Here is a 17173-nt window from a genome sequence, read left to right as displayed (position 1 = left end):
TGTGAAGGAATTGCAGTGACTTGCAGGAGTCCTGTAGGGCTTTATTGTAAGAGTTAACACATAAGTTATAATGCCCTACATAAGTATATCCTCATTCATTTAGCATACAAGTGTTTTTGTAGCAAATTGTCTTGACATAAGACACACTCAGCAACTCGCGCACTCAGTCTTGACAGTCTTGGCCCTACAGGTAGAATATGTTCATGTGGACATTGGAACTCAGAGATCGACCTCTCCTGAGAGTCCCCTCATCAAGCTTCAGCCAGCAACTAAGGATTCTGGCGCGTTTGGTCGGTTTAAGGATGTGTAAAAAGACCAATGTCCCTTTCTGGTCGAAGCTGCTACTCTTTTGAATTCGAGCATTAAAAAAACAATCTGGACCAAGGCAATCTAAATATAATTAAAATGCCTTTATTTTAATGGCATGTTCAATGGAACAAAGATTTCAAAGCTCCGGCGCGTTTCGGCAGCATGGCCTTGATCATAGGCCTACAAAGATACAATGATGTCTTGTTTTTGAACAAACCATGTTCAGACCGTTTTTAGCTCCAGTAAAATAGTCACGCACACGCATTAGCGAACAGATGAAAATAGGGGTGTAATTCTAGGAAGGAAAATGGGAGGGATCTAGATGCATTTAAATAGAAACTTGTTTTCGTTGCAAAACGCAAATGTTTGGACAAATGATTGCACCCACGTTTTTGTTGGTACCAACGGCAACAATGATTTGAACTCAGCAAAATTATCAAAACGTTTTCAGTACATGGGCTGTGGTCAGTGCGGTAGTAAAATGGAAGAAGTTACAACATGTATCCCAGTGAACCCTGCCTCGAAAGGTAATCCACCAATTTATGGCTCCATCATATCTAAATTACCTGCAGAATGCGGATCTTGCAGTCGAGCAAGGAGGTGGATGTCAGTCGAAATAGAGGAGATGGTTGAAATTCTTAAACTGGCTGGACCAATGGTAAGCTTGATACTTCTAGAAAAAACGTTTAAAATGCACTTTGTAGATTTATTCTAGGCTACTTTTTTTTTTATTGGTATTATTTGATATTGAGTACCATAGCACTTTTACAACGTTTCCTTTTGATAATGACTGCATGGATTATGTATCTGCTGTTGAACGTGATGGGGAATTGTTGATTTAAAAACAAGGGAGCGTATGAATAAATTGATACAACTCTTTTCCCTCAGTTCATCTCCATGCTGATGCTCATGCTAATCAGTTTTGTTAGCACGGTGTTCTGTGGACACTTAGGCAAAACGGAGCTGGCAGCTGTGACTCTGGCCACTTCGGTAAGAGCAGCCCTTTGACTACTTTGAACTGAACAGTGTGTAGCCAATAGCCATGGCTTGCTTTGAGATCACTGTCTTCCTGAAAAAGCAATTCATACACTTCACAAGAAACATCAGCCTTTACCTGAAATCACCCAAAGTCCCTTGTGTGGTGGTGCTCAGCTAGGAGCTCATGAATAAAACAATTCTGTGCCTTCTGACCAGTGTGCATGTAATCTTAACTCATGACAGAATCTTGCCCCTATGTCAACAGGTGGTCAATATTACAGGCATATCTATCGGCACCGGGCTGGCATCAGCCTTTGACACACTGATTTCTCAGGTAAGGCGACTGACTGACTGAATTTGGGGGGGAGAGTAAGAATATTGGAATTTCAAAGGAGTTTCCTGAATTGACTTTAATTAAAATGGAATTGACCCCAAACATGTTAACTTTGTACCTAAAATGATAACATATCATTAGGGATGATCGTTGAGATCAGCAGCACCTTCACCGTCAATCCATCTCTGCTGTGTGACTGTAGATATTCGGAAGCAACAATCTGAAGTATGTGGGCGTGATAGTGCAGAGAGGGATTTTGATCCTGCTCCTGTCCTGCTTCCCCTGCTGGGCTCTCCTCATCAACACAGAGCCCATCCTACTGGCCATCCATCAGAGCCCGGAGGTCTCCAGGTCAGCCCCACCTTCACATACTATTTCACATCCCATACCTGGGTTATGTTCCAAGTAGGTGCGAAATGGGAGAACCAGTTTTAATTAGAAGAATGTGGTACTGGCTGAGCCCAGAGGTCTCCAGGTCATGCTCACTGTCACAGTCACATCCCATACCTTGGTCAAGTTCCTAGTAGGAACGAAACTGGATATTATAATTAAAGCATTTATTATAAGGACGAGGTACTGGCTGAATTTAGAATGCTCATTTAAAAATATATATTTTTTGATTAGGAGAACCAGAGATCACATTTTAATATAGGGCATTCTGAAGCCCAGTCAGACCTGACCTCCATTAATGCCTTGTTCTTTATAATTGAGCGATTGATGACAGGTCTAGACAACACGTACCAACTCCACAAGAGGGCTTAGTCCCCTAAGCTCAAACTTGAGCCCCCTCAGTTTTAGTTGCATCTCCCTATATAAAGGTAGCCAAAAAGAAGCAAATGATTGAGTGACTGGTTGGCACAAAAAAATATTCTATCTGCACTGTCAAATCAAATTTTATTAGTCACATGTGCCGAATACAACCTTCTAGTGAAATGCTTACTCACGAGCCCCTAACCATCAATGCAATTTAAAAAAATACGGATAAGAATAAGTGATAAAAGTAACAAGTAATTAAAGAGCAGCAGTAAAATAACAATAGCGAGGCTGAATACAGGGGGGTGCCGGTACAGAGTCAATGTGAGGCTAGTTGAGGTAATATGTAGGTAGAGGTATTAAAGTGACCATGCATAGATGACAACAGAGTAGCAGCAGTGTAGAAAGGGGGGGGGGGCATGCAAATAGTCTGGGTAGCCATTTTGATTAGGTGTTCAGGAGTCTTATGGCTTGGGGGTAGAAGCTGTTTAGAAGCCTCTTGGACCTAGACTTGGCGCTCCACTACCGGTTGTCTGACTAGGGTGGCTGGAGTCTTTGACAATTTTTAGGGCCTCTGTAGTGCACTACCCTCTGTAGTGCGTTGTTGTCGGAGGCCGAGCAGTTGCCATACCAGGCAGTGACGCAACCAGTCAGGATGCTCTCGATGGTGCAGCTGTAGAACCTTTTGAGGATCTGAGGACCCATGCCAAATCGTTTTAGTTTCCTGAGGGGGAATAGGTTTTGTCATGCCCTCTTCACGATTGTCTTGGTGTGTTTGGACCATGATAGTTTGTTGGTGCTGTGGACACCAAGGAACTTGAAGCTCTCAACCTGCTCCACTGCAGCCCCATCGATGAGAATGGGGGCATGCTCGGTCCTCTTTTTCCTGTAGTCCACAATCCTCTCCTTTGTTTTGATCACGTTGAGGGAGAGGTTGTTGTCCTGGCACCACACGGCCAGGTCTCTGACCTCCTCCCTGTAGGCTGGCTTGTCGGTGATCAGGCCTACCACTGTTGTCATCGGCAAACTTAATGATGGTGTTGGAGTTGTGCCTGGCCGTGCAGTCATGAGTGAACAGGGAGTACAGGAGGGGACTGAGCACGCACCCCTGAGGGGCCCCTGTGTTGAGGATCAGCATAGCGGATGTGCTGTTACCTACCCTTACCACCTGGGGTCGACCCGTCAGGAAGTCCAAGATCCAGTTGCAGAGGGAGGTGTTTAGTCCCAGGGTCCTTAGCTTATTGATGAGCTTTGAGACACTATGGTATTGAACGCTGATCTGTAGTCAATGAATAGCATTCTCACATAGGTGTTCATTTTGTCCAGGTGGGAAAGGGCAGTGTGGAGTGCAATAGAGATTGCATCATCTGTTGGGGCTGTATGCAAATTGGAGTGGGTCTAGGGTTTCTGGGATAATGGTGTTGATGTGAGCCATGCGGTGGCACCGCCTTTCGAAGCACCTTTCGAAGCACTTCATGGCCACAGACGTGAGTGCTTCGGGTCGGTAGTCATTTAGGCAGATTACCTTGGTGTTCTTGGGCACAGGCACTATGGTGGTCTGTTTAAAACATGTTGGTATTATAGACTTGGAGAGGTTGAAAATGTCAGTGAAGATACTTGCCAGTTGGTCAGCGCATGCTCGCAGTACATGTCCTGGTAATCCATCTGGCCCCATGGCCTTGTGAATGTTGACCTGTTTAAAGGTCTTACTCACATCGTCTGCGCCGAGCGTGATCAGTCTTCCAGAACAGCTGGTGCTCTCATGCATGTTTCAGTGTTATTTGCCTCGAAGCAAGCGAGCATAGAAATAGTTTAGCTCGTTTGGTAGGCTCGTGTCACTGGGCAGCTCTCGGCTGTGCTTCCCTTTGTAGTTTGTAATGGTTTGCAAGCCCTGCCACATCAAATCGAAGTTTATTTGTCACGTGCGCCGAATACAACAGGTGTAGTAGACCTTACAGTGAAATGCTTACTTACAGGCTCTAACCAATAGTACGAAAAAAAAGGTGTGTGTTAAGAAATAAAACAACAATAAAAAGACATTTGAAAATAAGAGTAGCAAGGCTATATACAGACACCGGTTAGTCAGGCTTATTGAGGTAGTATGTACATGTGGGTATGGTTAAAGTGACTATGCATATATGATGAACAGAGAGTAGCAGTAGCGTAAAAAGAGGGGTTGGCGGGTGGTGGGACACAATGCAGCTAGCCCGGTTAGCCAATGTGCGGGAGCACTGGTTGGTCAGGACAATTGAGGTAGTATGTACATGATTGTATAGTTAAAGTGACTATGCATATAAGATAAACAGAGAGTAGCAGGGGGAGGGCACACAATGCAAATAGTCCGGGTAACCATTTAGTTACCTGTCCAGGTGTCTTATGGCTTGGGGGTAAAAACTGTTGAGAAGCCTTTTTGTCCTAGACTTGGCACTCCGGTACTGCTTGCCATGCGGTAGTAGAGAGAACAGTCTATGACTGGGGTGGCTGGGGTCTTTGACAATTTTCAGGGCCTTCCTCTGACACCGCCTGGTGTAGAGGTCCTGGATGGCAGGCAGCTTTGCCCCAGTGATGTACTGGGCCGTACGCACTACCCTCTGAAGTGCCTTGTGGTCGGAGGCCGAGCAATTGCCGTACCAGACAGTGATGCAACCGGTCAGGATGATCTCGATGTTGCAACTGTAGAACCTTTTGAGGATCTCAGGACCCATGCCAAATCTTTTTAGTTTCCTGAGTGGGAATAGGCTTTGTCGTGCCCCCTTCACGACTGTCTTGGTGTGTTTTGGACCATTCTAATTTGTTGTTGATGTGGACACCAAGGAATTTGAAGCTCTCAACCTGTTCCACTGCAGCCCCGTCGATGAGAATGGGGATGTGATCGGTGCTCCTTTTCCTGTAGTCCACAATCATCTCCAATCATCTCCTTGAGCAAAAGCTCAATGCGGATGTTGCCTGTAATCCATGGCTTCTGGTTGGGGTACGTACGGTCACTGTGGGGACAACGTTATTGATGAAGCCAATGACTGATGTGGTCCCAGAACATATTCCAGTCTGTGCTAGCAAAACAGTCCTGTAGCTTAGCATCTGATTCATCTGATCACTTCTTTATTGATCTAGTCACTGGTGCTTCCTGCTTTAATTTTTGTTTGTAAGCAGGAATCAGGTGGATAGAATTATGGTCAGATTTGCCAAATGGAGGGCAAGGGAGAGCTTTATGTGCTCTGTGTGTGGAGTAAAGGTGGTCCAGAGTTTTCCCTCTGGTTGCACATTTGACATGCTGATAGAAATTTAGCAAAACAGATTTAAGTTTCCCTGCATTAAAGTCCCCGGCTACTAGGAGCGCCGCCTCTGGGTGAGTGTTTTCTTGTTTGCTTATGGCGGAATACAGCTCATTCAATGCTGTCTTGGTGCCAGCCTCTGACTGTGGTGGTGGTATGTAAACAGCTACGAAAAATACAGATGAACACTAGATAGTGTGGTCTACAGCTTATCATGAGATACTCTACCTCAGGCGAGCAATAGCTCGATACTTCCTTAGATATCGTGAATCAGCTGTTATTTACAAAAATACATAGTTCGCCGCCCCTTGTCTTACCAGACGCCACTGTTCTATCTTGCCGGTGCAGGGTATAACCAGCCAGCTGTATGTTGATGGTGTCTCCGTGAAGCATAAGATATGCTGTGTCAGCACAGTTAGGTATGACTCCTTTGGGTTTCCATAAAAAGGGGGAGGGGGGGACGCTCCTCATCTTTGATAGGGTAAGTTAATAACGTGATACGCCTCCACCAGTAACTTGATTTATAAGGGCGGGTCAAGTTTACTAGTTGGGCCCGGTTGAGGACACCGTGTAGGATGAACTCTTTCGTACTGTTCCTACAGGGGCCTGCCCTATCATGGGGTGTGTGAGGTTTTCATTCTGACATTGAATTGATAATGCCTGAGCAGTGGCGTGTATTCATGGAAGTCAAGGGACCCCCCCCAAACCCAAAAAGGTTACCAATGTATTTTGTTCAATTCGCAAAAGACGCTCAATGTATATAATATACATTCATACCATTCTCCAAGTGGAAAGTTTGTTTTGAGAGCTCACAAACTGCATAACACTCAAGATAAAGAACTTTTGGTTTATTTAATTGCATTTACTAGTTTACTGTCAAGTTCTTTGGTGAGCATGTGTCCGGTTTCTCCATGTTTAATATAGTGGCTGCAGAGACAAAGACCATGTTTGAGAGGATTTTAACAGCAATGTATCATAGGTGCGCTGTGACTGACTGATCTACAAATAATGAGTCGTTATTTAGGATGCAAGGTGATTTTGTAGATCAGTCAGTCGGAAGTCAACCTGTCATTTTGATCCTCCACACGGCCAATATTTTGCTAATTTCCTGCAACTCTACACATTTTGTCAAGGGGCTGAGATAAACAATTTCGGTTTTAAAGCTAATTTCTTACAATTCTACACATTTTGCCATGGCTTTTGCCATATTTTTATGATCTTTTGCCATATTTTTATGATCTTACACAGTTGAAGTTGGAAGTTTACATACACCTTAGCCAAATACATTTAAACTCAGTTTTTCACAATTCCTAACATTTAATCCTAGTAAAAATTCCCTGTCTTAGGTCAGTTAGGATCACCACTTTATTTTAAGAATGTGAAATGTCAGAATAATAGTAGAGAATTATTTATTTCAGCTTTTATTTCTTTCATCACATTCCCAGTGGGTCAGAAGTTTACATACACTCAATTAGTATTAGGTAGTATTGCCTTTAAATTGTTTAACTTGGGTCAAATGTTTCGGGTAGCCTTCCACAAGCTTCCCACAATAAGTTGGGTGAATTTTGGCCCATTCCTCCTGACAGAGCTGGTGTAACTGAGTCAGGTTTGTAGGCCTCCTTGCTCGCACACGCTTTTTCAGTTCTGCCCACAAAATGTTCCTTTACCTCCAAACACAACTATGGCCAAACAGTTCTATTTCTGTTTCATCAGACAAGTGGACATTTCTCCAAAAAGTACAATCTTTTTCCCCATGTGCAGTTGCAAACCATAGTCTGGCTTTTTTTTATGGTGGTTTTGGAGCAGTGGCTTCTTCCTTGCTGAGCGGCCTTTCAGGTTATGTCGATATAGGACTCGTTTTACTGTGGATATAGATACTTTTGTACCTGTTTCCTCCAGCATCTTCACAAGGTCCTTTGCTGTCGTTCTGGGATTGAATTGCACTTTTGGCACCAAAGTACGTTCATCTCTAGGAGACAGAACGCGTCTCCTTCCTGAGCGGTATGACGGCTGCGTGGTCCCATGGTGTTTATACTTGCGTACTCTTGTTTGTACAGATGAACGTGGTACCTTCAGGTGTTTGGAAGTTGCTCCCAAGGATGAACCAGACTTGTGGAGGTCTACAATATGTTTTCTGAGGTCTTGGCTGATTTCTTTTGATTTTCCCATGATGTCAAGCAAAGAGGCACTGAAGGTAGGCCTTGAAATACATCCAAAGGTACACATCCAATAGGCCATTTGACATCATGAGTCAATCAGAAGCTTCTAAAGCAATGACATTTTATGCAATTTTCCAAGCTGTTTAAAGGCACAGTCAAATTAGTGTATGTAAACTTCTGGCCCACTGGAATTGTGATGCAGTGAAATAATCTGTCTGTAAACAATTGTTGGAAAAATTTACTTGTGTCATGCACAAAGTAATGTCCTAACCCACTTGCCGAAAGTATAGTTTGTTGACAAGAAATTTGTGGCGTGGTTGAAAAACACGTTTTTATGACTCCAACCTAAGTGTATGTAAACTTCCGACTTCAACTGTAAATACTGTATGTAGCGCCATTTATGTTTTCTACATACAGTACTTTATCTGGTTTAAGTTTACACTGAACATGTTTTGCCATCCCGAACATTCTATTCGTGTGTATATATTATTTTCAGTAAATATTTTTTGGAGTGGCGACAACATTTTAGCAGCAGTGGCCCACCGCTGCTAAATGAATATAGGGGAAACACTGAGAGGACTGTTTGCTCCTGCATGTTCATTAGTTGGTATTTATTTTGTGTGTGTGTGTCCCTCAGGCTTACTCAACTCTATGTGAGGATCTTCATGCCTGCTCTGCCAGTGAGTTAACCAAGCCCGTAGTTCTTACAGAATTCTGCAAAGTGTTGGCTCATCCTACTGATATAAGATCTGCATCTCATGGCTGCAGTGTCTCCACAGGCATGCTTCATGTATCAGCTGCAAGGAAGATACCTTCAAAACCAGGTGCTGTATGCGTTTCAATGGAACTTGTTTGTCATTGTGGTCGCGACTGGGACCCAACAGACCAATCAGTGGGCGTGGTTAGGCCACCGTTTTCCCATTCCATCCTCATATGTCTAGTATATGTGCTCGTGTGTATTACTCACAATTAATTGACAGCGATTTTATATTAAGTTAAAATAAATGGCACCAAAATGCGTTGTACTTGATGCACTCACGAGCGGAAGTATTCCATACTTGTTTTGGATTACATGCCGTCTATTTTAAACGTTATGGTTATCCTTTTGAGGGGGAAATTAAAAGGGGACACCGTCTGCCCCACCCTCCGAGCTTATGAGATCTGAGGGGTATACTACAAAGCAGAACCAAATCAAATTTGATTGGTCACATTTATTTTATTTTTATTTCACCTTTATTTAACCAGGTAAGCTAGTTGAGAACAAGTTCTCATTTACAGCTGCGACCTGGTCAAGATAAAGCAAAGCAGTGCGACAGAAACAACAACAGAGTTACACACGGAATAAACAAGCGTACAGTCAATAACACAACACACACCATACACATGGTTAGCAGATGTTAATGTGAGTGTAGCGAATAACAATTCCCAACAACAACCTAATACACACATCTAAAGGGGTGAATGAGAATATGTACATATAAATATATGGATGAGCGATGGCCGAGCGGCATAGAAAGGTGCAGTAAATGGTATAAAATACATGTGATATGAGTAATGTAAGATATGTAAACATTATTTAGGGTGGCATTGTTTAAAGTGACTAGTGATCCATTTGTTAAGGAGTTAGCCAGTTAACTTGCCTGAATATTCTGAAATAACTTTTTGGTTTTTAGTGAGATACGCTTAAAATGGGCATGGTCTCTATATCTGTTAACATTAACTTGTCCAGTGCCGACATTTAGAAAGTTCGCATAGAACATTTGTTTGTTTTGAACTATCTTGTGTTGATTTAAAAACAGCTGGACGTAATGATGTCACATACAAAACATTTTTTCAAAAAAACCAACATTGTCGTTAAAAAAATAAATGTAGTTAGTGTTTCCATTATCCTTTTGGGCAAATTGCGCATTAATAAATTGGCTACAGCCTGTATGCGTTCCAACCTATCTGTTTCATGTCTCAGCTAACCTGCGAAAGCCAGCATGGATAGAATGCAATAATTGACAAAAATATGCCATATTCTTATGTGCCGACGTATCGCCACAGTCTGTGCCATGGTGAAATTCCCGTAGATCTGAAATAATTGTGTGGTGAAAGTTGCCAGCAAAGCAATTCAGGCATTCTTGAAAGTCAGGACAATCTTTATTGAAAAAAAAAAAAAAAAGTATTTAGCAAGCGGTAGGCATTTAGAATTAAACGTGGTGACATCATGATCTCCCGCATTCCTTCAAAACTATTCAGCAATCATCATTTATTCGAATAACACTGTTTCCATCATTTGTTGCAAAAAAATAAAGTTTATTCTATATCTGCCGTTTCCATTACACATGTCGCAAAGATTTTTTTGTTACGACATTTCTTTTGTAGAATAATCCTGGGTGAATGGAAACGTGCCTACTTACTCAACAACCAAAACCAAGTATATCTTTGGCTTTCTTAATGATCCAGAAAATGAACCGTTTTATAAAAAGTTAGCTGGCTAACTGATTGATTATGCTTTGTAGAATACCCCTCTGTTTCAACGCCCACTGTGACATTGTAAGAACAATGTTGTCCTGACGTTGAGACTGTATTTTTCCGACAGGGTATCATATGGCCCCAGGTGATAACTGGAGTGGTGGGAAACCTTCTAAATGCGATCACCAACTACACCTTCCTCTATCAACTCAACTTGGGCGTGGCGTGAGTTACATTTATAAAAACAAACGTTGTCATACAGCCATATCAAAAAAACATGAGAGATGGCGGTCACCCCTCATAACTTTCATCCTCCATCACAGGGGCTCTGCAGCTGCTAACACCATCTCCCAGTACACCTTGGCTATAGTCATCTATGTGTACATCCTATGGAGAGGGCTGCACAAAGCCACCTGGGACGGTGAGTCCCTGACCTCTGAATTCAGTTTGTATTGATGTGATGAAAGTCAATATATTGCTTTGCACAATAGCCAGGGGACAAGGTTGATATTGATGTGGTTAGTTTTAGATCATGTCATATAGATGGGGAAAGTCCACCAACCAACTGTAGTCAGACATTGCTGAAGCCAGTGATATAAGTGTACTTGTGAATAGAGATGATTAAAATGTATTTTCTCTTGGTCACTTGGAATTTTCATGATTAAAGTAGTTGTTTAACACCCCCCAAACCATGTGTACAATTACGATACTTCATTGACAGTGACTGATATTTTAATATGGATGTGTCCATCTAATGGCAGGCAGTCCAAATCGTAATGTATAAACAAGTGTTTGTTTACCCTGCTGTCAACTAAATGTCACCGTGCCCTGTCCTTTTGACCCCCAGGCTGGTCACGTGACTGCCTGCAGGAGTGGGGGCCTTTCCTCTACCTGGCTGTTCCCAGCATGCTCATGATGTGTCTGGAGTGGTGGACCTATGAGATTGGAGTATTCATGGCAGGTCAGGGGTCACATTAGGGCATCTACCTTCAGAACTACCATGTTTTGTTAAAAAAATATATGTATACACACACACAGCACACCTATTCTTTCCAGGTTTTTTTTTTTTAAACTATTTTCTACATTGTAGAATAGTAGTGAAGACATCAACTATGAAATAAAACATGGAATCATGTAGTAACCAAAAAAGTGTTAAACAAATAAATTATATTCGAGGTTCTTCAAAGTAGCCACTCTTTGCCTTGATGACAGCTTTGCACACTCTTGGCATTATCTCAACCAGCTTCATGAGGTGGTCCCCTGGAATGAATTTCAATTAACAGGTGTGCCTTGTTAAAAGTTAATTTGTGGAATTTCTTTCCTTCTTAATGCATTTGAGCCAATCAGTTGTGTTGTGACAAGGTAGGGTTGGTATATAGAAGATAGCCCTATTTGGTAAAATACCAAGTACATATTATGGCAAGAACAGCACAAATAAGCAAAGAGAAACAACAGTCCATTACTTTAAGACGTGAAGGTCGGTCGATACAGAACATTTAGAACGTTGAAAGTTTCTTCAAGTGCATTTGCAAAAACCATCAAGCGCTATGATGAAACTGGCTCTCATGAGGGCCGCCACAGGAAAGGAAGACCCAGAGTTACCTCTGCTGCAAAGGATAAGTTCATAGAGTTACCAGCCTCAGAAATTGCAGCTTAAATAAATGCTTCGCAGTTGAAGTAACAGACACATCTCAACATCAACTGTGTGAATCAGGCCTTCATGGTTGAATTGCTGCAAAGAAACCGTTACTAAAGCACACTAATAAGAAGAGAGCAATGGACATCATTCCAGTGGAAATTTGTCCTTTGGTCTGGAGTCCAAATTGAAGATTTTTGGTTCCAGTCACTGTCGTTGTGAGACGCGGTGTGGGTGAACGGATGACCTCTGCATGTGTATTTCCCACCGTAAAGCATGGAGGTGTTATGGTGTGTGGGTGCTTTGCTGGTGACACTGTGGTTTTATTTCGATTTCAAGGCACACTTAACCAGCATGGCTACCGCAGCGATACGCCATCCCATCTGGTTTGCGCATAGTGGGACTATCATTTGATTTTCAGCAGGACAATGACCCAACACACTTCCAGGCTGTGTAAGGGCTATTTTACCAATAAGGAGAGTGATGGAGTGCTGCATCAGATGACCTGGCCTCCACAATCCCCGACCTCAAACCAATTGAGATGGTTTGGGATGAGTCTGACCACAGAGTGAAGGAAAAGCAGCCAACGAGTGCTCAGCATATGTAGGAACTTCTTCAAGACAGTTGGAAAAGCATTCTAGGTGAAGCTGGTTGAGAGAATGCCAAGAGTGTGCAAAGCTGTCAATGGAAAGAGTGGCTATTTGAAGAATCTCAAATATAAAATATATTTTGATTTATTTAACACTTCTTTTTTTTCTCTTTTTGTCATACTACATGATTCCATATGTGTAATTTCATTGTTTTGAGGTCTTCACTATTATTCTACAATGTAAAAAAATAAAGGAAAAAACCCTTGAATGTATAGGTGTTCTAAAACTTTGGTGTGTGTATGCATGCCACACACACACACACACACACACACACACACACACAGTACGTTTGGAAAGTATTCAGACCACTTGACTTTTTTCTCATTTTGTTTCTCATGGTCTGAGAGTCCCTTAGGTGCCTTTTGGCAAACTCATAGCGGGCTGTCATGTCTCTTACTGAGGGGCTTCCATCTGGCCACTCTGCCATAAAGGCCTAATTGGTGGAGGGCTGCAGAGATGGTTGTCCTTCTGGAAGAATCACCCATGTCCACAGAGGAACTCTGGAGCTCTGTCAGATTGCCATTGGGTTCTTGGTCACCTGCCTGACCAAGGCCCTTCTCCCCTGATTGCTCAGTTTGGCCTGGCGGCCAGCTCTAGGAAGAGTCTTGGTGGTTCCAAACTTCTTCCATTGAAGAATTATGGGGGCCACTGTGTTCCTGGGGACCTTCAATGCTGCAGAATGTTTTTTTGGTACCCTTCCCAAGATCTTTGCCTCGACACAATCCTGTCTGGGAGTTCTACGGACAATTCCTTAAACCTCATGGCTTGGTTTTTGCTCTGACATGCACTGTTAACTGTGGGACCTGATATAGACAGGTGTGTGCCTTTCCAAATCATGTCCATTCAATTGAATGTACCACAGGACTCCAACGAAGTTGTAGAAACATCTCAAGGATGATCAATGGAAACAGGAGCTCAATTTTGAGTCTCGTAGCAAAGGGTCTGAATACTTATGTAAATAAGGTATTTTTGTTTTATTTTTAATACATTTGCAAAATTTTCAAACTTGTTTTCACCTTGTCATTATTGGGTATTGTGTGTAGATTGCTGAGGAAATTGTTTTATTTAATCAATTTTAGAATAAGCCTGTAAGGTACAAAATGTGGAAAACGTCAAGGGGTCTGAATACTTTCCGAAGGAAACTGTGTGTATTTACCTAAAAGGGAAGGAGAGAAACAAACAGGAATTTTCACAGAACCAGTCACAGCGACATTAGTTATGTTCAGAAAGTATTAATTTAACTGTCCAGTGAATCACACTTAAGCTCATTTTCTGTTAACCCAAATAATGTTGTTGACTTGTCCTATCGTATTTGTGGACAAAGCATGAATTGAAGAGAGAACACTTCAAAAACTTGTCTCAAACAGATTGAGGAAATAGCAAGCCTTTTTGAAACCTAGAATGTCATACTCCTGAGGAGAATGAGCTAGGAAATCAGGGTCTACTCGTATTAATATTTCGATTGACTGGTATACGCCCACACCATACTTAGTTTTCTTTCCAAATTTTATTTTATTTCACGCACATTGTAATTATTGGTCATGTTTCATATAAGTCTGGAAACACTGGACTGTTACTTTTTAAGATTACTGTTTATTTAAGGATAAAAGTGGCGTCAACTCTTGTTGGCATAAACTGGTAAAGTATATTAGTGCTTCAAATGCATTTAAGTTTTCTGTGAGCGTTTTCCTGTTTCACTTTCTCAACTTTTAGCATATTGAAAATATACTAGTTAAGTTGACAATTCCTCACATTCAGATTTCTCCAGGTCTTATCGGTGAAGCTGAGCTGGGAGCTATGTCAGCCCTCTACCAGGTGTCCAGCATCACATTTATGGTAAACTTAAAGGGATGCTCCGTAATTTCAGCCGGTAGTTTTGAAAGTAGTGCTCATTAACCAAAACGGGTCCCTGAAAAATGGTGTTCTATCTACGTTATCCATTTCGTATGATATGTTATGTCCTGCAAATCAATTCGTATGATATGTTACGAATTTGTAAGTGCTTAAGATCTCGGACTGCACCTTTTTTAAACGGATACTTCAGGATTTTGGCAATGAGGCCCTTTATCTCCTCGCCAGAGTCTGATGAACTAGTGGATACCATTTTTATATCTCTGTGTCCAGTATGATATGAGTTCGAGGTAGTTTTGCGAGCCAACGCTAGCTAGCGTTAGCGCAAATACATGGAAGTCTGTGTATATGCTAGCAGACACCCATAGATTTCCAGTCATTGCGCTAGCTCTAGTTGGCAACTTCTTTCAAATTGCACGCAGAGACATAAAAATGCTATCCATAATTTTAATCTGACTGGGGAAGTAGAAAAAAGGCCTCATTTATTTCCACTTTCTGGCTATCATGCCTGAACTTTTTTGCATTTACAACTGGTTGAGAGTTGCATGAATTAAATCATTTTAAAAAATCTCTTTCTCACACAAGTTTCCTCTAGGGTTTGCTGTAGCTGCCAATGTGAGGATGGGGAATGCTCTGGGTGCTGGGAACACAGAGCAGGCCAAGCTGTCTGGCAAGGTCTCCTTCATCTGTGCAAGTAAGAGCCCACCCCTGCTCCCTGGCTACACACTAACTTCTACTAACTAACGATAACGGAAATTAGCCACCTCACACATTTTCAGTAAAAAGGAAAAAAGGATAGTTTGATAATCTTTTGCCTGATTTAGTAACTTCTTTTAACTCGGACACCCTCTTGTAACTTCATTGTCAGCTGAATTGCAATCGTTAGGCAGTTTGTCAGATTTGGTGTTTGTCTCGGGCTTGATGCTATATTCTAACCAGCTGGTGTAAAAGTTCAACTAAACATCCTAGCCATAAAACATTCTAAATGAGCCTGTTTGCTACTTGTGCTCTGTCAGTCACAGTTTCCCTCGTCATTGCCATTATCCTTGGGTTGACTAAAGACGTGCTAGGATACATCTTCACCCAGGACCAGTGAGTAGAGCTGTGGGCTGCCGCTGGGCCAATGACAGATGATGTAGTCCTGCAAGGTCTTCAGCTGTGGCTATGTTACTGTGTATTGATAAATGTGTATAATGGGATCTGGGTATTGTTCATCACTAACTCTCGCTCTCTCGCTCTCTCTCTCGCTCAGGGATGTTATTAAAAAGGCAGCTCCGCTTTTACTGTTGTATGCCTTCCACCATGTATTCGATGCCATAGCGGTGAGGGCAGTGCTGCTTCAGCTAAAAGCCAATTGTACATCTTTACACTCATTGACTTGCTTTATTGGTGACTGAATCGTTACTCCAATTAGGATGTAAGTCCACAATGACCACCTCCCGTTGCATGTCGTGGTGGATAGGCTTGAGGTGTACAGTATATTGATGCAATCAACTACAGCCTAGAAAATAACTTTGGTCTAATAACCTCTGTGATTCAGATGACTCATCATTTTGTGCACATGATCATTGAACTTTGAAACCCCTTCATCTCTGGTCCTGCGTTATCCCACAACGCCCCTATTTTTTATGGTTAGACAAATCTAAAGGTAATTGCCAAAATAAAGGAAACCCTTGAGTAGGTCCACTCAAGGTGAACGCCAATAATTACAGAGCCATTTTGAGTGATTACCTTCAACCTATGGTGAATAATTTCTATCCTGATGGGAGTGGACAAAATTCCCCCCCCCCCCCATCCACAGGGCACAAGTGATCACTGAATGGTTTGATGAGCATGAAAATGATCTAAACCATATGCCATGGCCGTCTGTCACCAGATCTCAACCCAATTGAACACTTATGGAAGATTCTGGAGCGGCGCCTGTGACAGCGTTTTACACCACCATCAACAAAACTTAAAATTATGAAATTTCTCTTGGAATAATGGCATCGTATCCCTCCAATGGAGTTCGACCCTTGTAGAATCTATGCTAAGGCGCTTTGAAGCTCTTTTGGCAGCTCGTGGTGGCCCAATGTTTCCATTATTTTGGCAGTTACCTGTGTATGCACATATAACAGGGCATTTTTCCTCCTTGGGAAGCGAAGTAAAGCCTTCAGGGTGTTTCTACAGGTGTTGATGGGCGGCGTTGTAAGGGGAGCAGGAAAACAGATGGTTGGTGCTGTGTCCTACCTGGTTGGTTACTACATTATAGGCCTGCCCATTGCAGTGTCTCTCATGTTTCCCTTCAAAATGTGCATATTAGGTAAGGCATTAGACATTTGGAGACTGCAATAACCCATCATTGTGATGTACAGTGTAACCTTTTCTCACATGGTCATATTGCCCATTTCTCTCAGGATTTAGGATCGGGTTCTTCCTATGTAGCATTCTGCACTCTGTTTTCCTTATTGTCTACATGTGTAAACTCAACTGGAAACAAACCACCTACGAAGTAAGCAGACCCTCTTCTAACCTTTGTTCTTTTCATCCTGTTTTGAAATTGTTTTACCATCTTTACTGAACCAATGTTCTACTTCTGACGATAATACATGTGGATTGTTTGTCGGTGATGCATACTGAAGATACTTTTATAAAAAAAAAAATCTCAGGCACTGGTGAGGGCAGGAGTGCAGAGCCTTAAGGAGAACGCTCCCTGTCTGGAAAAGAGGGTAATTACAGGAACACTTTAACTTGTGCAAAGTCAACCATGTACACCAGCACTTAAAGAAACAATG

At 42.2% G+C, this 17173-nt stretch overlaps 1 protein-coding gene across 2 annotated transcripts; it reads left to right on the top strand.

Annotated features, from left to right (window-relative positions):
- The first annotated feature begins 598 nt into the window (after positions 1-598).
- Positions 599-17173, top strand: LOC115151638 (multidrug and toxin extrusion protein 1). Of its 2 annotated transcripts, XM_029695738.1 has the most exons (16): positions 599-967; positions 1198-1299; positions 1553-1621; positions 1824-1972; positions 8443-8485; positions 8585-8629; positions 10390-10487; positions 10586-10683; positions 11110-11223; positions 14317-14384; positions 14985-15093; positions 15416-15491; positions 15652-15721; positions 16569-16701; positions 16796-16890; positions 17048-17173. In XM_029695738.1, exons 1-16 carry the CDS (start codon positions 632-634, stop codon positions 17126-17128), a joined length of 1686 nt encoding a protein of 561 aa, XP_029551598.1. In that variant the 5' UTR covers positions 599-631; the 3' UTR covers positions 17129-17173. The 2 variants fall into 2 exon arrangements, with proteins under 2 accessions (XP_029551598.1, XP_029551599.1); XM_029695739.1 differs by lacking the exons at positions 16796-16890; positions 17048-17173 and having other exon boundaries at positions 15652-15816; positions 16569-16657.

This window comes from Salmo trutta, chromosome 17 (genome assembly GCF_901001165.1).
Source record: "Salmo trutta chromosome 17, fSalTru1.1, whole genome shotgun sequence".
In the NCBI taxonomy this organism is placed as follows: domain Eukaryota; kingdom Metazoa; phylum Chordata; class Actinopteri; order Salmoniformes; family Salmonidae; genus Salmo; species Salmo trutta.
Note: the sequence above shows the minus strand (reverse complement) of the source record. Positions and strands in the feature narration are given on the sequence as shown.

What these genes read in the sequence shown, in the direction of transcription:
- LOC115151638 (XM_029695738.1), top strand. Translation starts at nt 632, where the DNA reads ATGCATTTAAATAGAAACTTGTTTTCGTTGCAAAACGCAAATGTTTGG. An exon ending in TCTTCATGCCTGCTCTGCCA is followed by an intron (nt 8,486 to 8,584) that starts GTGAGTTAACCA and finishes GTGTCTCCACAG; the next exon opens with GCATGCTTCATGTATCAGCT. An exon ending in ATGTATTCGATGCCATAGCG is followed by an intron (nt 15,722 to 16,568) that starts GTGAGGGCAGTG and finishes GTGTTTCTACAG; the next exon opens with GTGTTGATGGGCGGCGTTGT.